The following is a 24,020-nucleotide window of genomic DNA, read 5'->3' on the forward strand; positions in this document are numbered from 1 at the left end:
GGTAGCACCATCCCGGCTGGGAACAACAATGGGATATTCCGACAAAATGCTGACAAGGACAACACAAGAGGCAACTATGGGAGTCCACAGGTCTGGCGCAGATCAAACAAAATTAGAATGCAAAGTTGAGAAACATGTGTTATGGAGTTCCAGCTGAAGTAAACTATAGATGTATCTTATACTCAAATATGAAACTCAAGAATATTATTTTAATATAAATGTGATGTACAACAATATGATTTACATGTAAGACTTTAATTCACTTATATCTTACATCAAATTTAGATGGCATAATACTACGAAGCATATCCAAAACATTTCATGGGTTGCAGATACATTTAATTATATTTATTATTTAGGATCATATGTATATAGTTACTTTTTACTTGTACTGCTTAAACAATATCAAATATTGATGTTTAATAAAAGTGGGGAAAACTTATATTGCGCTTATAAAAACCACCAAAACCACAAGGGTTATGCCCTCCCATATGAACCCAGATATCTAACCAGATCTCAGCAGACTCTCCACTTCGAGTCCATTCATTGGGTCTGAAGATGCCAACCCAAAGCTGAAGCTGAAGCTGCGTCTGAAGATCGCCTTCTCTGTCTGGCCGGCACTTCATTTTGTGGGATCGTCCAACCGCCTGACTGGCTGTTCGAGCCGGGCTCCTCGAATTTTGGAATTTGTTCTGCCTTGTTAAGAGTTGTTAAGATTATGATATATGTATGGGATGTCGGCGAGTGTGTGTCGGTGTGCTGGCGGAGATTGGGCGGCTGGGGCGCTGCGGGAGCGGATCGGGCGGGTCGGTCGGATCCGGCAGAATCATCCAGCAAGACGACGACAGCGGCAGCCATTATGATTCACAGCAGGAATGTGGGAAACGGCTGCCTGACCATTTTATTTTTTCTCGATTTTTGGGTCTCGGCGGCGGAGGAGCTCCGCTGGCTACGAGATCCACACCACACAGATACTCACGCACACAGCGACAGTTGCATTTACCACATAATCGATTCATGCATGTGGCAAGTTAAGAATTTCTTTCATGTTGCGTTCTCGTTGTTATTTTCTGTAGTCGTTTTTCCCTCTCATTTTTTCCTTATGATTTGTTTGAGCCGCATCTTTTCGGACCACCCGTGAAATCACTTTGGGTTACCAGTTTCTGGTTGGGAGTCCGACTTCTCGTTTCCCCTGTACTTTTTTTTCGAGTCTTTTGGACTTTTTTGGGTCTTGGGCTTTTGTTAAATTGCTCTTGTTTATGTTAACATTTAAATTGTGGCCACGGGTAGTCTGGATAGTAACCCAACCCCTGCCCGGCTGCCCAACCAAAACCAATATTTAAACTCAACGCTCCATGAATAATCATCGTCATCGTCATCATCTCTTCTGCGGCCTTTCAGCAGGGCCATCAATTCTGATTTACCAAAAGTGTTAATTAGCCCACGGATCGCTTTTTTCTCCTCCATATTTTTCTCATTTTTTGTGGTGTTTGTTTGCCGCTTATCTCGGGAAACTTCCTACAGTGGCTTGAATGTGTTTGGAAATATTTTCAGTTAGAGCTTTTTATGGCCTTTCGCTGGTCAAATTCCATTAAATTGAGGAAAATCTTTGGGATCACTAGTAGGTTGCCCAAATGTGGGATATTCATAATTTTCAATAATCTCTATCTTTGTTATTACAATTGATTTCTATAATTTGGTATCCTTAAGCATTCCTTTACCTGCCACTTCTTCTTCCTACTTGTTGGAATTTTCATTTACATCATATTTTTTTGCAAAAACAATCCAAGCCAAAGATGGGCTTTCAGGGATAATTTAACGCTCTTCTTTGATGGACATGCCTGCCTGGCTGCCTGCCCGTCTCCCAAGGAAGCGACATTCAATCAGAGCTGCAGTGCTTCGAAAAAATGCGCCTAGTGCTCCAGTGCGCTGGCCATGCCATCGACAGCGACTCTCCTCGCTTAGGTCCATTCATAGTTGGCCAGGGATAGTGCTAATTGCTGGGTGCTGTCCCTGCCAGCTTCTGCGCCTGTCCCCAAGTGCCGCGCATAGTTGTCGCCCCATAATTGTGGCAGCGCCGCCGAAGGCAGCGGTCATCGGGATGGCTGGGCCATCATCGCCTCAGCCGTTGACTGGTTGTCTGTCAGCTGTCCATCAAAGCGTTGCCAAGTTGGTGTTAATGGGTGCCTAGAATGCGAGTGCCCCTGCCCGCCGCCCAGCTCCCATTCCAGCAGCTCCGGCACCAGCTCCTTGGGCTTGTTGTACACGAGGCTACGCATGTTTTTGCTTGTTGTCCTTCGGGGATTAAGCGTCAGGTTGGAGTAATTGCCGAGTGCTGAGCTCTGCCTCTGCCGTTGCGTTCGCTTGCTTCTCTTTTTTGCCTGGCATTTAATTTATTTTTGGATATGCTTAAAGTAAACGAAAGAAGTCACACAGACACCCATGCACATGCACATGCACATGCAACCAAAACCCGGTCCACTCCGCTCAGCAGCAATGGAATCGGAGCAGCCGCTCCTAACTCGTCGCCGTCGGCGACAGGATCTCGCCGCCCAAGGCGGAGAGCTCCTTGAGGAACTGCCTCGCGTTGGTCAGCGTGGAAGCGCCATAAATGATCCGCCGTTGCACATTGGACGTTTGCTTCTGTTTGATGAAGTCCACCAGGTTCTGGTACTCGATGTAGTTGCCTCCGCCGACCATGAACACCACGGCGTCCTGGAATGGAGCACGGTTTTTGGGAAGGACCTCGCCGCCTTTGAGCAGCTTTGGATCCAGATAAAGGTAGTCATCCGTCTCCGCATTGCTGCGGCACTCCATCACCTGCTCGGTGATCTTGGTCACCGGAAGATTCTGCAAGCAATTAAGATATAGAACTAGAATTTGTATTTGGAAGGAGAAACTCACATGTCGCTTGACCACCAGATTCTTGACGCCCTCCATCACGAAGGAGCTGCCCTGTGAGACGAGTTTAGTGAACATGGACACAGTCTTGGTGCCGCCACCCTCGTACTGGGTGGCTTGGCTGATGCTCGGCGAGCGGTTCATGATTCCCTTCCAGCGCTGCACGTACGCAAGGGCAGTTAGGTCACAACCGGCTCCCTGCAGCGCCTCCTTGAGCCGCTCCTGCTCCGATTCGGGTAACTGCTGGGCGCAGATAAAGTAGATGATATACAGGCGCAGCTTGTCCTCCGCCTGGCCAAACTCTCCATCTCGCAGTAGGTCCAGCAGCGGTCTGTCCAGTGTCTGCTTCGACATGACCTTCTCCTCGATCTCAAAAAACGAATCCAGTCGGCGAGCCTTAATGAAGTTCAGGATTGCAGTGGCGATCTTGGTGTGCATGTCGATCAGTCGCTTCTTCTCCATCAGTTGGGGCAGCGAATTGACGGCATTGGTGAGCCTGGCCGTGGTGTCGTTGACCAAAGAGAATGCAATGTCCGACTCGCCCTCGATACCCATCGATGTCTTCAAGCGCTTGATCTCCTCCTCGGAGTTCCGATACGACTCCAGCTCCTCCTGGATGGCTTCGGCCACCGTGGGGAATGGACTGCCCTTGTGCGTCATCCAGAAGCGGTCGTTGCGGTCCAAGTCACATGCCTTGGGTTTCTTGCGGGCTCCTAAAGAATAGGAAAAAGTAGTTGGTGAGTGTCAGCAACTTGATAAATGTAATTTTACTTGCCCGCACTAGCCGTCTCGTCCTCCACGTAGACAAGATTCAGTCCCAAGTCCAGAACATCGTGCACAAGCGCCTGGTACGACCAGGTGTGATGAAGCGGCGTGGCTAAATCCATGTTCCTGTCCAGCAGCAGGAGCACAGGTCTCTGAAAGCTGAACACTCCACCGCCGGCTTGCGTGGCATCCATGTGGAACAAATTGGCACGCGCATCCCAAAGGTTCTCGCGCAGCTTTTTCTCGAGCTTGCGTGCCACCATTTCAGCGGCACTGTTCCGCGGACAGCGGATGATGGGCACATTGCCCAGGGTCACAAACAGGGCGAAGAGCGAGTCTACAATGGAGTCCATCAGGGCCTCCATCTCTTCATCGCGGGTGTTGGCCCGGTTGATGGCGTAGTATGAAAGCTGATCGCTCTGCTGGTGCTTCAGGATGAAGAAGTCATCTTCCAGACTGATGAAGTTCACATACTGGTCGTAAACGCGATGGATGTTGGCCACGCAGCCGGCATGCAGGGCTGCGGCGGCCAGATTCTCGATTTTGCTGCGCGTAATGGGAGCTAGGAAGTTCAAGTGGTACACGTCGTACAGTCCGTTGGAGAAGTCCTGCTGAATCCTGTCCAGATTCTCGTCGGTGGGCAGGCAGAAGTATATAGCCGGCACATCCGGAATGGAGTCGCGATCCGAGTGCAGTTGCCTGAAAATAAATTAAAGCTTTAATTAATGGATTCCTGGAGGATCTTGCACAACTTACACATGCAGAGTCACGCCCAATTCGCGCAGCTCCTTGATGGAAATAATGGGCGATATGATGTCCTGGCCAACGCGATCGTAGATGAGGATCTTCCACACGGGCTCAGCAGCTAGGGCTTTCGGCTGCTGCGAGTTCAAATTAAGCATCTGCTTAATAGCATCTGCAATGATTAATAGGAAATCCCATTAATTAGGTTTTCCCTACAACGGGGTCATTGTTTTCAAAGTTTCTCACTGATTTGGCGCTCCCGCAGGGTCAGCATTATATGTTCCGTCTTTAGCCTGTCCTTCTGAGTTAGTTTCAGTGGATTTTCAACAATCTATGTCTCTTTTAGCAGCTGAAAAACATATTTTACAAAAAAACAACACGTCACAAGCGACGGCGAGGCAACGCGTTTTGGGGAATTTTAGTGCATAGTGCAGGCATCAGCTGTGCGGCTGGTGTGAACGTACGCAGCGGAAATGCCAAGAAGAATATTGAAATACTAAATGAAAGTGAATGTAGTTTATTTAGTTCGTTATGAGTCGTTCCCATGGTTTGAAAGAAGCTCGATTAAATTTAAGTATAATACTATATATATGTGTGCCAGTGTAGTGCAGCTATATTGGTTTGGTATATTTTCTACAATCGAAATTCGTATGCTTCAGTTCGAGAAGGTTGGCAGCTACCTTTGGGATTACCGCACGGTCACACCTGTCAGCTGATTTCGAAAAGTCACCTTCCAGTCAGTTTCCCCTTTTTCAGCCAGTTATTTTTCGTTCGTCGACGCGAGTGGTTCGTTGTGCTTTCTTGTGCTTTTATTTAAAAATTGTTGTCGCATCGCAATGATCTTGAAGGAGGAGCATCCACACCAGCGCATAGTAACTGCCGCAAATGCGGTAAAACAGGCGCAGGTCCGCTGGCGACTTGCACATCTTAAGGCACTCAGCCGTACTCGAACACCAGCGCACGGCAATTGCTGCGGTCGCGTCGTCAGTAAAAATCACTTTTTCAAGCACAGTCGCGCGTTTCTGTGGTTCCTGCTGTGCAACATAGTGATGAGCGTGGACTCATTCGCCCACTCCCAGCTGCTCATTAACGTCCAAAATCAGGTGCGAAATCACAAAACATGGCCTAAAACACTTAAACCCCCACAACGCAAAACACAACACGCAACAACAAGAAACAGTGACGCTGGCAGCGCTGCCCATCTGATTTTCGAACATCTCATTTCGAAAATAAGCGCGCCAAAGCAAAACAAATTTAAAACGCGAGAGAATGCGAGAGCGAAATAGAGGCGCTCAAGACAAATAAACAAATCCGCGAAAACAACAAATGGTTAAATATTAAAAAGATAGTAATTCAGTGACAGTTTTGACAGCTATGACAGTCGAATTGTCAAGTTGACAAGTATATGTATCTGAAATTTTCCGAGTCATACATTGTAAAATACGGCAATATATTGCTTTTAAAATTAGCAATGATGCCTTAATTTAAATACAACACTTATTTAATAAGCAATGCTTAGTTCGTTGTTAAGAAGACGCAGTCCATGGATCAATCCAATAAGTGGCAATTTCAAAGGATTGCACACACGCATACACACCCACGCTGATTAGGTTTACCAATTTAGATTCGTGCAGCACAGATGCACAATAAATCATGTCTCCTATTGATTTATCCAAAATACAGGATTCTCCGAATGGAAACATGTTCTGTGAGCTTGTACTTCGCCAATATCTAATTAGTAGACCGTTAAGTAGGCCAGATAATCCATCGATGCCTGATGACCATAAAACAAAGCGCTATTCTACATGCTTGCAATGGCATTATGTACATATATGCATGTACATACATATGTACAGTTCAATGCCAGTATTGAAACTTTCACTTGGCTGTCGTTTCGTTTTTCCACTTTAATATTAGTTGCGTTTGTTTGACTGGCTCAATATTGACACTTTGCTTTCGGCTTTTCCATAAATTTTAGATTAGTTGGCCGAAAAAGCACTGGGCTTGAAATGAAGGCAGCCTCTCTCTCTTTCGCTTTCGCTATCTCACTTGCACACAGCGTATTTTCGTACATCTTTGTTTACATGTGACATCCTTCATTGTTCTCTGCGCTCTGTCCCTGGCCCCAAAATGTACTGATGGCTCTCTTCCTTCGCTCCTCCATACTTCCTCCTCTCTTCTCACTTCTCTCGGTTATTCTTTGTTTACATGCGCCTTTGTGCAAACACACGGAAAACCCAACAGCAACAAGAACAAAGCAGAAAACATAGTTGTTGCAAGGGTCGAAACTTGAAATACCCTGGGAAACCCAAATTTAAATTCCACTAGTTCTAATAGTTAATCAGTCGTAATTTTGTACCAGCTACTTAAAGACATCAGGATTAAGATATCCGTTTTCAGAACAGTGAAAGTAGTCTAGTCCAGGGTATCCTCACAACAACACCACCCACATCCAACAAATTTGCTCATGTACACGTGTAGAGGGCAAATACTGCTGCTGTTGTTGTTGAACTACATTTTCAGTTGTCGTGGGATGAGGAGTTGGCTCCTCCGCTCTCATCCCCATCCTTCCCTTTGCCAAACGCCATCCCACTCATCTTCGTTTCGTTTTCGTTGGCCCCCATGCTTGCTTTTTTCTATTTTTCAACTCTCTTGACTCTAATTTGGTTCATGGCCGCCCAGCTTCAGGAGCTGTCATAGTTAATTTAAGTCCTGACAACGTAAGGAACCCCTCTGCATCATCTCGTGACGGCCTTTGTGCCGTATTAATATTTAAGCTGGCTAGGGGAGGGATGCCGAGAATGTAATTTAACACTTGTTGCTCTCTAATCCGTTTCATTTCCTGTTTTTAATTTTTGCAGGGCGGCGAGGTGATCCAGGAGAGTATTACCTCCAACATTGCCGAGGACCTGATAACGCTGGAGTTTCAGAAGACCGACGGAACGCTCATCACCCAGGTCATCGACTTTCGCAATGTAAGTGAAGGATCCGAGGCTCTGGAGAGCAAGGCGAGAGGCCCAATTTAAATTGAATCCCTCTTATCCATCTTCCCCGCAGGAGGTTCAAATCCTCAAGGCTCTGGTTCTCGGCGAGGAGGAGCGTGGCCAGAGCCAGTACCAGGTCATGTGTTTCGCCACCAAGTTCAACAAGGGCGACTTCATCTCCTCGGCGGCAATGGCCAAGCTGCGCCAGAAGAATCCGCACACCATCCGCACTCCCGAGGAGGACAAGGGCCGCGAGACCTTCACCATGAGCAGCTGGGTGCAGCTCAACCGGTCCTTGCCCATCACTAGACATCTGCAGGGACTCTGCGCCGAGGCCATGGACGCCACCTATGTCCGGGATGTGGACCTTAAAGCTTGGGCGGAGCTGCCAGGTGAGTGCTTCCTTGGGGATGTTCAGTGCGTGGAATTGGTAAATCTTTAATTGGAATGTTTTTTCATTAAACATGTTTCGACAATTCCATTTTTGTGATAATATTAAAACCGTTTGTGCTTCTGATTATTTAAAGTTCTACCTATAAAAAGTTATCGCGTGCGCTGCGCAATATGGTTCAGTTTTGCACAAACAAAATAAATAAAACGAATCTATAAAAGCAGTACTTGCATATATCCAGTGCGGAAAAAGTTAAAGCATTCATTTCCAGTTTTGCCTTTTAAAGAGTTACCAATTATTATACTTATAAGTTAAAACCAAAACATGTTAATCGAAAGTTAGGAAAGTAGTGAGAGAAATCCGTCTGAAATCTTGGTAGATGGAAAACTTCAGTACAGATATCGACCAGTTTTTAGGGTATTTGCCAGTTTCAAACTTTTTGTTTACGCTTTTGTTTCGCTTTCCGTTCGTTGTACTCCGGCTCCCGGCAGGCTCCTCGATTTCCAGCCTGGAGGCCGCCACCGAGAAGTTCCCGGACACGCTCTCGACGCGCTGCAACGAGGTGAGCAGCCTGTGGGCGCCCTGCCTGTGCAACCTGGAGACCTGCATCGGCTGGTATCCCTGCGGGCTCAAGTACTGCAAGGGCAAGGGAGTCGCCGGAGCGGACTCGTCGGGCGCCCAGCAGCAGGCACAGCCGACGAATTATCGCTGCGGCATCAAGACCTGCCGCAAGTGCACACAGTTTACCTATTATGTGCGGCAGAAACAACAGTGCCTCTGGGATGAATGACGACGCGGCGAGCTGCAGCTGATGCAGATGCGCTGCGCCAGGCGGCGGAATGGGAGCGAGTTTGGGGATGATGCCAGAGCCACCTGCCCGGGTGGCGAAACAAGAACAGCTAGCACGACCGCGACAATAACTGGCGGGGGAGCTGGGGGAAGTGGGAAGGATACAACGGCAGCGACAACAACGACGACCAACAAATTACGCCAACTGCTTTTGTTGGTCCAGCAGCAGATGCCTTTTGCTCTGTGGAGTTTTCCGGTCCATCACATTTCCCAGTCCCGTCACCAGTCCCAGTCCCAACATAAGCCCAGCCGGCAGCAGCAGCAGCATCAGCATCATTCTCAGGTTGCCCCCACTCCGCATCACCAGTCATCACCATCAACACCATCATCAGTAAAACCACCATTATCATCATCAACATCATCGTCGTCGTCGTCGTCCGCAATGGCCGCCATCGTTGCGTGATAATGAACGCTTGAAAAACCCAACTTACACAATCCACTACACTCCACGTCCAGGAAAAAAACGAATGCTGACACTTTTTCCGCTCACGATTCAAGACGATTCTGGACGCGGACATTCGAATGCAAGCCACTGGGTGGAGGTTATACTACAGCAAAAAAGGAGTAAAACGAAATAAATGTAAAAATGTGCTTCTGTATACTATGTATATATATGTATATTTAACGATGATTAGCTTTTAGCCAGGTTACGTTTTACGCTTATGCCGGATTTCGTTTTAGACCTAGATTAGGTGTCCTTATTCAATTTAATCCTAAGAGAGCTCGCTGAATTAAAGGTTAAGCACTTCTGAGACGTAGTCCTTTGCCATTTAATCCTTTCCTACAATTTGATCCTTTATCAAATGATTTACATTTTGTATGACATAGCTTTACAACCTAAAACTTATTGATTTACTTATAGTGCAGCACCTTTCTTGTAATTATCTATCACTCTTTAGATCTTTCTTAACTTTTTCCAAGGTATTTGAGAATTTATAGCAATTTTACCTCCCAGCTTTCTTTGCCTGCTCACCTTTCAAGTCCACTTTCAATTTGTTTACTTTGCCCGTTCACTCCATACTTTTCCATGCACATTGTGCGCAGCAATTTCGTTTCAATTACCCTTTTAGAGCGCTTTATGTTTCCTTTGTTTGCCTTTATCTCCACTTCACTTACCTTAACTGAAGCCTGATTAGATGTATTAAGATTGTTGGACACAATATCGCGTTGCACGCCCTCTCCACCCGTGTTGCGTTGAGCTCAAGAGTATTAAATAGGAATAGAAGTATAAATAAATTAAATGTGGCCTTAGCATATTTTACGAGCGGTAGAAAAAGGACATTAATTGACCTAAAGAATATGTATGTCGGGCGTTGGAAAAACTCGGAATTAATTGTGCTCATAATAGTTGTAATAGAAAAACCACAAGAATAAGATATGTAGCCATTTGGGGGATGGTGAATGTAGATGGAGAATTCTACTAACCAAAACGACTGCCGCATAAAAAAATAAAAAGCTTTTGCATCTTACCACTCGAAAAAGGCTGTTTGAGATACCCCATCCCGTTTCATTCCTTCTAATCTTTCCCTTCAAATTTAATCCTTATAAACTAGACCGTAACACGCCTGCCTTTTTGCCTTTGACTTGTAACCTTTTCCACTTTGTATTCGAAACAAATGAAATACCTTACGATGGCAAAACCTTAAGCAAATTGATTGATACCAATAATAAACAATACCAAGAACAATAATCTATTGTATAAATTTCAAGAACCTAGTCTTCTTAGAGTGTTAGAATGGCATATTTTCCTAAAAGCGTACTACAAAAGAAATCAAACCAAAACCAGAAGTTGTAAACCAAAAGTTTCGACAAAAAGAAAAACCAACGGTGATAATAATTTTTTCTACAATATAGGAAGACAGCTCCTTTGACTCACTGTATAAAATGTAATGGAAACGAAATTGATTAGTATTACTAAGCATTTAAAACTGGTAAGACTCGATGATCTGAATTGTGTAAAGAGCATTTGCCAATATTAACGATTAATCGACTAGTCCTAACTAAGAAATTGAAATTAATAGTCTTAATACAAATGCTGACGAATTCTACGTTTTATAAAAAACCAGTAATGAAAAAACTCGACACCGACTTTTATTGTGATTGGAATTTCTGTTTCAGGCTTATTTGCATTGATTTCGACTGCATTCGATGGAAAGCCCAGTTTAGCAATGCATTTTCCTAATCATTGAAGGGCTCACGGAATAGCCAACCTCTCGATGCATTAATATGCCCAGCATGCTGTGCGTTGTTTGCCCAGTCCTCACAGCTCCTCCGCCAGGAACAGGATCCTTCCGCTGCGAGGCCCCCATCCGCATCCGCATCCGCATCCTGTCTGCAGTGCGGACTGCATTGAAGGAGCAGCTCGTCCTTGTCGCTGTCTCGAACCAGTGGCAAATCCTTTATGCGATTTGTAATTCATGAGCAGAGCGCACAGATTCTTATCATTTATTTTACTGCGCAATCGGTATCGACGCGGCGCCGCCAGGAGGAGCACGCAGCCAACCGACATCTAGACAAACACTTTCAGCCAATAACTATATTCATGGCGTCGACTGTAGCCGACGATAGCTTAAGACGTGCGGAAACCAAATCGGCGTCGTAGAAAATTGAATTTGTTACGATTTCGCAGCAGCAGCTGCAGGAGGAGGAGTAGGAGTGCCAGTCGGAAATGGCGCAGGAGTCCTGCTCCAGGAGCTCCTCGAAACCCAATCCGATTCCCAATCCGATGGGGAGCACAAACGTATGTGCATGCCTAATGAGCCATGAAATACCAGAGCCTGGATCCCTTTTGCCTGCGCCTTTTTTTTGGTGGGTGGGTGGGTCATTTCCTGGTGGGTAATCAGCGACAGCTGGCTACTCGGAAAGCGCCATGGTGGCCTGGCGTGGGTCAGGGCCACCCGGTGACCTCGTCCCGACCCACGCCCGTTTAATTAAAGCATGCAGCTGCTGGCGTGTAAATCAAACAAAATCGACTCTCTTCGCAGGCTCTTAATTAAGTTTACACTCTCGGAATTCGATTTTCCCATCCATATTTTTGTTTTTACACTGGTCAGCCGCGCACCCAGCAAAATTGGCGGAATCAATAAGGTGAGGCACAAACAACATGAATATATAGCTTGTGTAATAACCAAATAAGCTATTATTACTTATATTAAATGAAGCGCAACAGTGAAACAAAATATTTATATATTTATGTAGCTACTTGCGTCCTTGTTCAACTTTACTTCCCCAACTTTCCCATTGAAGTCCTTCAAAAATCTGCGCTCTTGACATTTGCAATCGTGGTGGTTTGTCAGTGTTTGTTATCAGGCCAGCGAAAGCAGCTTTCTCCGCCGACTTTCCCCGCGAAAAGTTCTCGAGTGCGAGTAGAAGTACATGGGCCTCCAATGCCCGTGTATGAGTTTTTCCTATTGACTTTTCAGGTCAAAAGGCGGCTGTGCGCTTAATATTTGCATAACTACTTAAAGCCCACACACGGAATGTTGGGTACTTAGCATACATATGTACATACATATATCAGAAGGGCTCGTATCGGGGACTCGGTCGCTAGGCATTCGTGTGTTTATCTCTGCGTTAAATTAAAATCACTCATACGCCGTGTAATCATCGCAAATAGGCCCTCCAGAGTTCGCTTCAGCCGCAAAGTTCAAGGCGCACTTAAACTGGAAGGGGGAGGGGGTTGGGTGTAATAAACCCCCCTCCAGAAACCCCACTAATTTGGCCGAGTCACGTAGGGCGGTGAAACAAAGGCAGCTGCAAAAGCCGACGACTTGCCAACTACTGTTGAAATGTAATTTTCACTTTTGCCAACTTGACAAACTGACGCACAGACTGACATTCCACCAGCCCCTTTGCCAGGGGCGTGGGCATGCGGTCAAGGGGGGATGGTCTTCGGCATAATTGAAAGTTTTAACAATTAGCGGGGGGATCGTCAAGAGTACAAAGTTTATGGCCAAACGACTGCGCCTAATGGTAGGCCATAATTATTGTTTGTGTGACCCTTGAATTGAACTCCATTTAATTGAAAATGGCTACATTAAGTTAAGGGTCTGCGCGCTAAAATCATGAAACTTTGGCTTGTCTTTCTGTTCAGTTTTTCACAAATATTTTACTTCAAAATAAATTAAATTTTTAAACGTACTGCTAAGGGTGTAAAGGGAAATTGTAGCTCCCAATTAAATACACTAGAATTAAAATTGACAAATTTATCGGTATTATTAACGAATGGTTTGGATTTTTTGAGATTTCATAGAGATTACTTAGCCAACAATTATAACCAAATTACGCCCAAAATGGCAATTGCATTAATAAAATGATTACTTTTCCGCTTGGCAACGTCTGCTTATGTCCACATTTATTTCGACTAAAATCGATTTTGTTTTCCAGAACACCTGTCGTATTCATTTGTAATTGTCATTTGATGACAGCTAATTGAATCGACCCAATTGGATGGCCCCAAGGCGGCTGGAATGTTTTTAGGGACCTTTTCCGGGTCCTTCGTCTTCGTCCTGTCATCATTATCGCTGTCATTATGCGTGTGGCTGGTGGGATCTGTTGGTCAGTCGTCCTCTGTGGAGCTCCCCAACTGCACTGTACATAAATCAATGACAATCAAAATTCATTTCTTTGCCCTGATTTATTGCTTTTGTTTGATTTTTTCGGGGGGGATTGGTGAGGGTTGGGGGCTGCCTTATCAGCAATGCATATTAATGTGAGTTATGTGTGTTCGTCGGAAAAGAAACAAAACAAAACTAAGCTCAGCTCAGCTCAGCTTCCTTTCTCCCATTTCACCCCGCACAAATATTAAGGATACGCAGGGAGCATCGGCATGTGCACGCCCTCTTCAGCTGAATGGCAACCTTTTCTCCGTTTTTATTTCAGATTTTTTGCTACTTTTTGGGTCGGGTTGGTTTATACCCAAATCCACGTCCCCGCACTGCTGCCAAATCATCAATCAAACGCGTGTGATTTGCTACAGTTCAAATTTCGCTCTCAGTTCAATCGTTCAGCCATTCAAGCAGAAATACAAATATTTGCTTTTTTCCAAAGTACAAAAGCAGCCCGAAGGAAGCGGATCCGGGGGATACTGAGAGAAAAGTCAGTAGCCCAGGATTAACCAATGTAATCTCACTTCATATATTTGAAAATAATATTTAAGTACTAGTAAATTGAACAATTGATCATTGCTGTTATGAATATCTTTCTTTTTTTATAATGACAGTGTTTCCCTATTTTTTCTAGTGTAGGTGAGGACTTAGTTCTGTCCTTCCTGCCTGACTGATATGGCTTAAAAATCGAGGCCTCTTCTTCAGCTTTTGCCGTCAAGAGGCGGCAAAAAAGGGTAAGCCACTCTTCGCTCACAGGTAGCAGCTGTTACTCCTGCCCGCTTTTCCCAGTCCGGCTGCGCAGCGCCCCAGCTTTTCCATTTTCCGACTGCCTAATCTCCTGTGTGATGGGCTGGCAACCTGTTACATGATGCCCCGCCCACCCATCCGCTTTTCCCAGCCGAGGCCAACAAATGGCCTCCGTAATAAGGCGCTGTGAAATTATTTAGAAAATTTAGCTAGCCAAGGGCAGCACCTTTTGGGGGCTTTGGATGGGATTGGCTGGTCTGGGGGGCACAAAGTAAAATGGAATTTGTTTTCATCTCGTAGAAAAAGTTTTGTGGCTGCAAAGTGGCAAGACCAAGAAAGCTTAAAAGGTTTAGCTGCTTATTATAATCTCCCAAATCATTTTTGGTTTACCCTAGCAGCTTTTATTCACTGTCTCGTGGGAAATTGATAAAAACCACTTTGATATACATATATACTTATGAAAACTTTTGAAAAGGAATTTTTTAAATATATTCAAAGTTTATTTTGAACATGCTTTATATTCCTATATAGGTCATAAACGAAATGAATTTAATAGTTTTCCTAGCCACTCCGTCCACCTACCCCACTGTGCGATCCACAATTAACTTTAGTTTCACCCCAAGACGGTTCCCGAGCTCCGTGGCACTTGAGCAGTTTCCGGCAGGAGTCCTAAGAAGCCAACTGGAATTGCAGGGCTTTTTGAATTGTTGCCAAAAACAATTTATGGCAGCACACTGTGTCGTTCAGAATTTGGCGCACAATTGAGAATTGTGCAATTGCATTTTGGCCGGCGGAAGACGTCGAGATAAGGGGGAAATGGTAGTCGCAGCTGCCGCTTAAGTTTTGCATATTTATTCGATAACGAAATAAGCGGCAGTTTAATTGTAAATAAGATGTGCAGCAGCTGGCGCTGCCACAATAATTAAAAACAATACGCCAGGAAATTATGCTTAAAAGTTTAATGTGCCGCGCTGCCAGCAGAAGATGTCCTGCGAGGCAGCAGCTGAAGGAAGCGGCAGGAAGCGCGCCAAGTCGAGACTACCAGACGCATAAATCTTGAAAGTGCTCACTTGGCTTCATTGCAACTACTTTTCTCTAGCGTGCACTGGGAGAAAAAGCCATAGTAAGGTAATAAGATTACACAAGTCCTCAAAAGTATGCCACCACACAGTTTGGTTATATTCGACTTTTGTGCTGTTACATTCAGACTTGTATTTCAATAGTTTAACAAACATTTAGATTTTCTTATTAGTAGTCTATTTTTCCATGTGGAGCTTCCCTCGTTGCCGAAGTCTCAAGTGCATTTGCTAATAACAAAGTCATACAGGCGACAATGGTTAGCGTCTCGTTTATTGTGCCGCATCCTGAATCCTGCGTCCTGCGTCCTGTATCCTGAGTCCTTGAGTGGCCACAAGTCGCCGCTGGCGATTGTCGTGCGGTCGGTGGCAAGTGTTGAAGGCATGTTAATTGCTTAGCGTAACACCAGCTACGGCAACAACTGTGCTACAACTGAACTCCGGCGCCAGCTTGACAAACAAAATCGTGGGGTAAAAATGGGCTGACAAGGGGCAAGGTGTGAGCCTTTTGCTCCACTTCTTCGGCAAACATTAAAGCCAAAGCACAAAGCGCAAAGTGGTGGAAAGCACTGAGAAAAATTATCCCTGAATAGCCCCTTTTTTCCATATCGAGTACAACTTCTTATTTAAAGCATCTACTCTACTCTTTTACTCGACTACTCGACTCTTTTAATGTCGTAAGCAATCCAAGTGGATTCGATCAAGTAATCTCCTTCCGGAAAAGGCAGCACTTCTGTCATCTGGAAATTCACAACATCGATTGGAAGTTTTTCCACGCGTATATGGCGCTGTAGAGGAGGAAATAGATCAGTGTGAAGTTCATTATGCTGAGATAGTGATACTTACGTTGTAGGGACACGTGTGATTGATATTAGAGTAGTCAACAACCATACGGTACCAAAAGTTAACAAATGCATTCGAATTGGGGTTTTTCAGGAATCTGCAGAAGTCCACTGTGACATTGTACATAAAAGGTCTATAGCCACTAAATCGCTTGAAGAACGAAACATTCAACTGAAGTGCATACAATTTAATAGTTAGTTAGTTAGTGGTAATATTGATACTTACTTTGATTTTAGTCACTGGAGCTTGAAGTAGGTTGCACTTAAGCGATAGATATTTATAGCTCCGATTTACCGAATTCAGATAGCAATATTCAAAGTCGGTGAACTCCTTGTCAAAACTTGTGCATTTAACATTGGTGAATTCCATTCTGGAAACTATCCGCATCTTTTGCACTAACCCCAGCTACTAAATATAACACAATCGCACAATTTTAAGCCATCTAAAGTCAACTGAACAACATAATTCATGAATTATGAATATCTAAAATCCAATTTAAGGCTTATGTTAGTATTGCAGTACATATTGCTGGTCATTAAAGTACGTGCTTGGATATGGATTGGAAATTCACTTTCACCCTGCTCACTTTCTCCCATATCCACTTTCCCTAACTAGGCCTTCAACGCTCGCGGAAGTATTTTTCGTGATATTTATCGCATAGGCCATTTCTCTTCGGGCGGAAAATTGTGAAAATTTAATTGAAAACACAGCCGGGCTCTGTGCCAAGAGTGGCCTACATAAACTCAATTCTAGTTAAAAAGAGGGCAGCTAGGGAAAACTGTGGAGGTTGCCAGTATCTCATCAAATATTAAAGTACATTTTTTGCATAATGTTGTTTTATTGATCTCGGTTTTTTGGCAACAGCTGGCACACAATCTGTTGGGAATATTAAACAAATAAACATGATGTGTTTAAAAACGGGTCATGGCTGACTCAAATGAATATTGTTATATTAATAAGCAGACTGAATACAGAAACACAAAGGGAGTGCACTTTGAAAATAATTGGATTTATTTTAATTACTTAGCATGCTTTAATTAAATGCTTCAAAGGTTTTCCAACGCTAAGGGAATACATACGAGTATCTGTAATCAGAAAAATATTTGTTGTCTTTTTATGTGTACGAAACCAATATAATATTGCCCTCTGTTTTGTGCTCAAACAGAAATTTCATTTGCCAAACATATCTGGATGAGAAATTAAATTTGTAGTTTGTCTAAAAGGTTTTTGGGCCCTTTTTTGTGCGCTCTTTTTTTACTCACTCTTGTTTATGGACTCTTGCCGCGTTTATTTCATTTCAATTTTTATTTTACACTTTGGCGCCGCATCGCCACTCTCTTTGGTGTAAATTTTTTATAACCCAACTGGAGTTCCATTTGAAAATCACAGCTGAAATGCAGTATCAAATAATGAATTCCACGGGTGGAATTAAATCGAGCGGCAAAGTCCATGAAAAAATCTATTAAAAGCCCGAAACATTTAATACCAGCTTTAAGGCACATAACTTTTTAATTAAAAAGAAGAGTCGGAGAAAAAAAAAAAAACGAGCCTCATAAAATCTCGAGCACATAATCCTTTTTAAGCGGCAGCAGAAGGGCAAATAAAGAATCACGAACATTTCGGCATCCGCAAATTAATTTGTTTACTTTGGCTGATGCTTCTGCGTCTGAAAATATTTGCTGACAGTTTCGAAAAAGTCTTTTCCAACCCTTTTCAAGGTGTGTATCAAAATACAAATATTAAAAAAAATTACACCACATTGCAAAGTTGAATAAAAAGTAATAATTTTGGTTCACCAAATGTACTCATTAATACAAAGTCGCGCTTAAACATCGCGGTTAAATTGCAGGCACTTTTTGTAGCATACTTTCGGGGGCCGCGCTTTTAATGCTGAGGCTAAGCATAAAACCATTTACAAGCACTTAGTTTGCATATAACCTCAGCACAAATGGACGGTGATGGTGAGGGGGTGGTGTGGTAAGGGGGGGTGGCGGACGCATTTGCATGTGAAATATGCATGAGTTGCCCATCTCCCATCTGTCTGTGTGTCCAAATAAACATAAATGTGGGGGAAAAAACGCTGAAATTGCAAATGTCAAGTTTTGCACTAAGCAGCAGCGCAAATACACAGCGGGCAGTGGGGTGAGAATGGGCGGGAAAAGTGGAAAAGCGGTGGGGAAATGCTGAGGGTTCTGGCTTGTTACATTGACACACTTACTGCATGATGAAGCAAAATGAGTGACAAACTGACTGCGCGATGTTGTAAGCTGCTTATTAAGCAAGGCGAAGATGAGGATTGCACCGCGCTGCGACCCAAAAAACAACAACAGTGCTCCAAAAAAACACATACATACGTATATACACACAAGTATAAATGAGCCTGCAAAAGCGGCCAACTTAAGGTAAATAAATGGGTTACTTTCGCTGGGGCCGCTCTCTTTCGAGACCGAAATCAATGTCAACGAGTGCTCCCCTTTGGGATCCATCTTCTGCTCGGTGAAAAATTAACAACAAAATGGTTTGTCAATCGAAAAATGTCCATTACTTTAAAGAATTGCAGCCAAAAGGAATCGGATTATATAATTATATATATAAATATACATATTTAAATCCACTTTTAATGGGATTCTGTGCAATCACACACATTTAATTTGAGCTTAAAATAAGCGGACTTATAATACCTATTTAGTTGCTTAGTCGAAATGTTAGCTTATTTTTCCTATTGCACCTTTCCAACAGCACGTGCCTTTTCGTGATGAAGTTGCCTGAGCTGGGAGTTAAAAAACAGGAGATGGGATGCCTTTGAGACTGGGTTAAAAGCCGAAAAACTCGGCGCACGCAAAAAGGTTTAGACGCACCGCCGAGATTTCTTTTGGCCAGGGAAAACAAAACTTTTTACATTGCTTCAATAAATAACAAAATGGCACGCAAAAACGACTTTAAAGAAAAATCGTAGGATGTAGATGAAAAAAATAATATTTAATTCGTGAAAAAATTACTTTTAGTTCCTAAATGTAATATAATCAAGTTTGATTTTATTATTTCCTTAAATTAGGTTCAATAAAGTATTCAAAAATCACGTAACAATGGAAAGCAATGAGTGCTCTGGAAAATGCACTACAATTTTCACAAAGCCCTTTCATTAGGGGCAAATAAAAAGGAAAACACTCGCTTTGCTCGCTGACATGAAAATGCGAGCGTTGTGTTCCATTAATTTGCCAACAACAATACGGAAAGGAGGAAAAAGAGCATCGGGACCAAGAACTCACTGATTTTCATGCCTGCCTGCAGCCATTATTGCTGTTATCCTTAGCCAGGATGCTGTTGCTTTGACGGATTTATCAAGCAGGGCTTTCTAAGCACTCTGAACACGTGACGCTAAATATTACTCATACGCAGCGTATGACGAGCGGAAAGGCTTACCGCGACTCTTAAGCCTTTTGTACGATTGGTTTACATTGAGCTTAGTGTTACTGATACAGCTATTTTGCCAAAAGCTACCCAATTTCCCTCTTATTTTACAAGTCTCTTTAAGGTTACCCAATGTACTCAAATATTCCTGGCAACTTTATATTCGGTAGCTTGCACTGGAGCGAACAACTTAATACTTTATGTCTTGCGTGAATGGGGCAAAAGTGCATTTTGACATCTTCATGCGCTTCGGTGATCTCGAACCGAAAAAGTTAATGGAAACGCATTTTCGATGCGGGTCTCTCTGGGTGTGTGTGAGTGTGTTATTGTGTGTGTGAGGATTTGTAGCGCTATTTTCCAGGCGTCTGTCAGTGGAACAAAAGGATTCGGCTTTCGGCTTCAAGTGCTCGATAGCTTTGTGCAGGTGAGTGCGCAAAATAAGGGGATAACTCACGTTCGGTTTTCTTTTACCGCCTGCTTTATTCAGGCCAGCTGGCATTGTTTTCCCGGCTAATTGGTAGAACTCCAGCCGATATCGATTGGATATGGCCCCAAATCGCTGGCATTCTTTTTATTTCTGCTATTGCCTTTGTAATATCTGCAGCTGCTGCATCTGGCAAATATGTATGCCGCATGCCGGACTTGGTTGGGGTTTTTGCATTTTGAATTTCGACATTTTTTGCTGCAGCCTCTGCCGATTTGAGCACACATGGGCTTCCAGAGCAGCCCAAAGCATCGAATTTAATTAAAATTTTGGTTTATGCCCTTGCACCAGAACCGTTGGCAGTGAAATTGGCACTGAAACGTCGATGTTGATATCAAATAAATTGAATGCGTATAATGCAAAACCTATTTCTATACACATCAATTGCAAAAACCAATCAAATATGTGATATTTATGTTTTTCCAAATGCTTTTATGGTAATTTAATAATAAAGAATGTTATCTAAACTGCTTAGAATGAAGAATCACTTGATTTCCCTGTCTTTTATGCGCCGAGACTGTAATCACTTGGTAATTGCTCCCGTGTGCGAACAGGTGTACTTCAGGTGTCGCGTTCGCAACTTCGCGATGTTGCACATTAATCTCGACTTATGGAATCTCTTTCATATTTAACTCGCTCTCGGGGGGTTGGAAATGCCACGCCTCCGGGGCGTGAAAATGTTACACATTAAAACCTTTTTTTTTTTTTATTTGTGCTTCAAAAGTCGTAAAACCGAGTTTTATGAATGCGATTAAGCCCGTGAACTGCAGAAGAGCATATTTCTCCTTCGCCGGACTGGATTCCATGCCCAGTCCCATGCCCACCTCCCTCCATTTAACTGTCTCATTTTGCCGGCTTGGGTCGTCCTACTTTGCTGTTGTGCCCGGAATTTGTCATTTTTAATGACTGTGAAAAGAATGCGTTCGTAATTACATGGCAGGAACGAAAAACTTTCAGCGACGTATTTATGTGTGTGCGGCACTGGCATTCCTCTGTATCATAAATTATTTTAGTTATTATACTCTTTTGGATTATGGGGTGGTTTTCTGGGTTATTTCTGTGGAGATAAGTAAACGGAAACGACAAAGAAATACATTTTAAAGGGAGTTTGTGTCGTCTTGTAATGGATCTGTTTTATGCGGCTGAGGTTTTTAACTCTGGTAAGGAAAAGTCGTGCGGATTGAATGTTCAAAACATGCTCAAAAAGGTAAGGTAATTATAAATGAATCATCTGCCGACTGTCTGATTTTGGCTGTACATAAGTTTCGAGCATAACTAAGTGGCACGAAGCAACTTGAGATGGCCATCTTCCCACCCGCAGATCTCAGCCATTGTTCCCCCACTTAAATCCGTATCCAACTTGGCCGCCGCCTTCCGCCCGCCTGCCTTCGTCCTGCATCCGCATCCTTGTAGGTGGCGCTCTCTTCCTGTCTTGCAGACCCTTTCTTCGTCCTGGCAACCACCCAACGCCCACCTCCTGCGGTTCTGCGTCCCTTTTCCACCACTGGCATCGCTTTCTTTTTATTTGTCGTTGCATTCGCACTTAAGTGATTTTGACACTTGTCCTACTTTCCATGCGTTGATTTTTTGTGTCAGCAGAACAAACGCCGCCCCTCGAAACTCTATAGAGGAATACTTCCTGACGAAGTTGTTCACCTTTCAATAATGCCGTGACAGACGGCGACGGATGTGCCATGGAGCCATATAGTCTGGAGGAGAGCTGGAGTAACCCAACTTTTTGCACCACTCATTTCCACTATTTTCCACTCGTTTTTACACCGAAAGAAGTGCAATTCCACCTTTTACAGGTGGCCAAAAGCAGTAATAGTTTTGAGATATGTTGAGCTATCTCAGGGGCGTTTTCTTTCAGTGCAGCTCATTCGCGTACGCCTTTAGTACTTGCCTTCGTTAGTTGTAGTTGTAGTTGCAGTGGCAGTTGTTGTGGTTCCAGTTGTCATCATTCCGTTCATAATACTCAACGTCATCAGCGTCTTTTGGCTTTGCACTGCGATGATGGGCGACAGGCAACTGAAGTGCACTTTTGCGGATTTGCCTGATGATTTGTCGCTGTGTGGACCCCCTCCAGCCCCCACACTTCGCCACTTTCCGTCCTTCCTGGGCATCTCCAACTGGCTTTCTGACTGCTTGTCAGCCTGTTCTTCTGTCTCCTGGCTTTTTGCCCGTTTGTCTTAGCCCCACTTCACATGCACATCGTTGGTTTTCCGGCTGAGAGTTTGCGTTTTAGCTTTAACTTGACTTTACATGGTGGCTTCTGCGAAGGAGTCACTGTACAGTGAAGCCTGCTCTTGTTTGTCTGTGCAACAGAAGGTGATATTCTGATACTATTTTCATTAGAATTACGGTGTCTGAATCAGTGCAATGCATTCTAAGTGCTCTTCACCAACTAAAGTCCGAACTCCCTTGAAGCTTGGAGGATTCTATTCTTGAATGGAGGATTCTATTCAATCGATTCTTGCTGAGAATAAAAAGTTTGTATTGGAAATTAATAACATCACTTAAACTTATTAGTTGGAACGTCTCTTACGCTTTGCCCACATAAAGGAATAGCGAAACTTGGCCAGATTAAATCATTTTCTGCCCTAACCCATCCGCACATAACACAGAAAGACCAAAACTTTTCATCGCCCAAAGTTTTGACAAGAATTTCGTCTTCCTTTTCATTTCGGTGTGTGTGTGTTTTTTTTCACCCGCTGTCAAAGTATATTTTACAGCTCTCTAAGCCTCACGCACACAGAGGCGGAACCACACACACACACACACACACCCACACACCACCGAAGTCACTTTGGCATTAAAAACTAATTTTATTTCTAATTAATTTTGACGTCTCGTCGTTTGCGGTTAAATATTCGGGCACGCGAGCAGCGACTTGTGCCATTGTGCTGCGGGTTGTGGGCTGTGGGGCGAAGTCATTAAAAAAGTTGCCAAAAGACTGGCTGAGCACAACTTTCGGCACGTTCATAGTAGAAAGCAGGTGGTGGGAGGTGGTGGGTGGTGGTCTGATCCTGATGAGCAAGGGGATGAGACGGCTCCTTGTGTATTTAGTTGTCAGCCTCAGCTTTGGCCGTGGTGCACATTTTAAATGCCTCAAATGAAATTAACAAAGAAAAAGCCGTAAAATGTCACCGCAGCAGGTGTGTGTGTACACACACATCGTATATCTGCCACAGACAGCGACCATACACACTATGTGTAGATACACACATATCCTGGGCGGTTCACTCGGTGTCAGTGCCAAGGAGACGGCATAAGCCCACAGTATCGCGGGGCTCTTGGTTAAAATTTAAATTAAGTTGGCTTTTTCAAGATGTGCAGAGAAGGCATGGTGTCTTGCATCTTGGCTTCCGATTTGGTATTGAAAAGAATATTGTGGGAGTGCCTTTCATTTCAGACTTTATTTAAAGATATATTTATATAACTTAAACAATGAGCCACCCAAACCAGCCAATGCCCTCAAAACTCTCATCTTTTGAAGGGCTTTATTACGTGGCCCTCGTTTGCAGGCCAGAGTAAGCCATCGTTCGCAGCTCTTTCAGCTAACCGATCATTGTTACGTCCATTGCGGCCACTGCGGCGTATACGCAATATATTTTTCGGGTTTTACTGGTCATATAGAACAATGTATGTATGCGCATGCAAATAGTGTGGGTATATGGGTGTGGCACAATCGCCGCCCCCGCCCCGCGGCTCTTGAATTGTAAACAATATTGTCAACAAAATGCCCCCAAAAACACACACACAACCGCGCACATAAAGCGCTATATTCCGCCATCACATGGTGGTATATACAGACAAGCAAATAAAAGCTGCACTGCCGCGTTGTTCGTTTTATTTGGCTTTGCCAAAAGGTTTAGCAATGGCAGTGGAATGTTTGATATGAGCCGCCAGAAGGAGGAATGAAATAAGAAACCGCTCAGAGATTATAGACCTGTGGGTTACTTCATAGTTCAGAAAATGGACCTTCTACCAATACTTTTCTTATACTTCTTGATAGATTGCTTCTGTGTTCATATCGCATTATTTGGAGTAGTCATTAATTTGCTGTTCATTTGAATAAAATGACCGATGCAATCTGTTTCCCATTGTGGACTTTCATTGTGCCTTTAGGGCTGTTTTGACCTCTGTATGTCCAGGGTGTCAAAACGAAGTGACGTTGGCGGCGAGAAAAAAAAACGGTGGGTCATTTGCCAAAGCGCT

The 24,020-nt window shown here is 43.9% G+C and overlaps 3 protein-coding genes across 3 annotated transcripts; 1 reads left to right on the top strand and 2 right to left on the bottom strand.

Annotated features, from left to right (window-relative positions):
- Window positions 1–2,371: 2,371 nt before the first annotated feature.
- Window positions 2,372–4,833, bottom strand: LOC6613107 (protein sly1 homolog). Its single transcript, XM_002037552.2, has 5 exons — window positions 4,657–4,833; window positions 4,423–4,582; window positions 3,677–4,365; window positions 2,905–3,614; window positions 2,372–2,850 (listed from the first exon to the last, which is right to left on the bottom strand). The coding sequence occupies exons 1-5, from the start codon at window positions 4,682–4,684 to the stop codon at window positions 2,518–2,520; spliced, it is 1,920 nt and encodes a 639-aa protein (XP_002037588.1). The 5' UTR covers window positions 4,685–4,833; the 3' UTR covers window positions 2,372–2,517.
- A 334-nt stretch (window positions 4,834–5,167) lies between these two features.
- LOC6613108 (out at first protein) lies at window positions 5,168–10,714 on the top strand. Its single transcript, XM_002037553.2, has 4 exons — window positions 5,168–5,513; window positions 7,272–7,385; window positions 7,468–7,786; window positions 8,277–10,714. Exons 1-4 carry the CDS (start codon window positions 5,247–5,249, stop codon window positions 8,573–8,575), a joined length of 999 nt encoding a protein of 332 aa, XP_002037589.1. The 5' UTR covers window positions 5,168–5,246; the 3' UTR covers window positions 8,576–10,714.
- Window positions 10,715–15,720: 5,006 nt separating this feature from the next.
- LOC6613111 lies at window positions 15,721–16,276 on the bottom strand. The gene is made up of 3 exons (XM_032714003.1): window positions 16,133–16,276; window positions 15,911–16,078; window positions 15,721–15,852 (listed from the first exon to the last, which is right to left on the bottom strand). Exons 1-3 carry the CDS (start codon window positions 16,274–16,276, stop codon window positions 15,721–15,723), a joined length of 444 nt encoding a protein of 147 aa, XP_032569894.1.
- Window positions 16,277–24,020: the final 7,744 nt, after the last annotated feature.

The sequence above is a fragment of the Drosophila sechellia genome, chromosome 2L (genome assembly GCF_004382195.2).
Source record: "Drosophila sechellia strain sech25 chromosome 2L, ASM438219v1, whole genome shotgun sequence".
Lineage (NCBI taxonomy): Eukaryota > Metazoa > Arthropoda > Insecta > Diptera > Drosophilidae > Drosophila > Drosophila sechellia.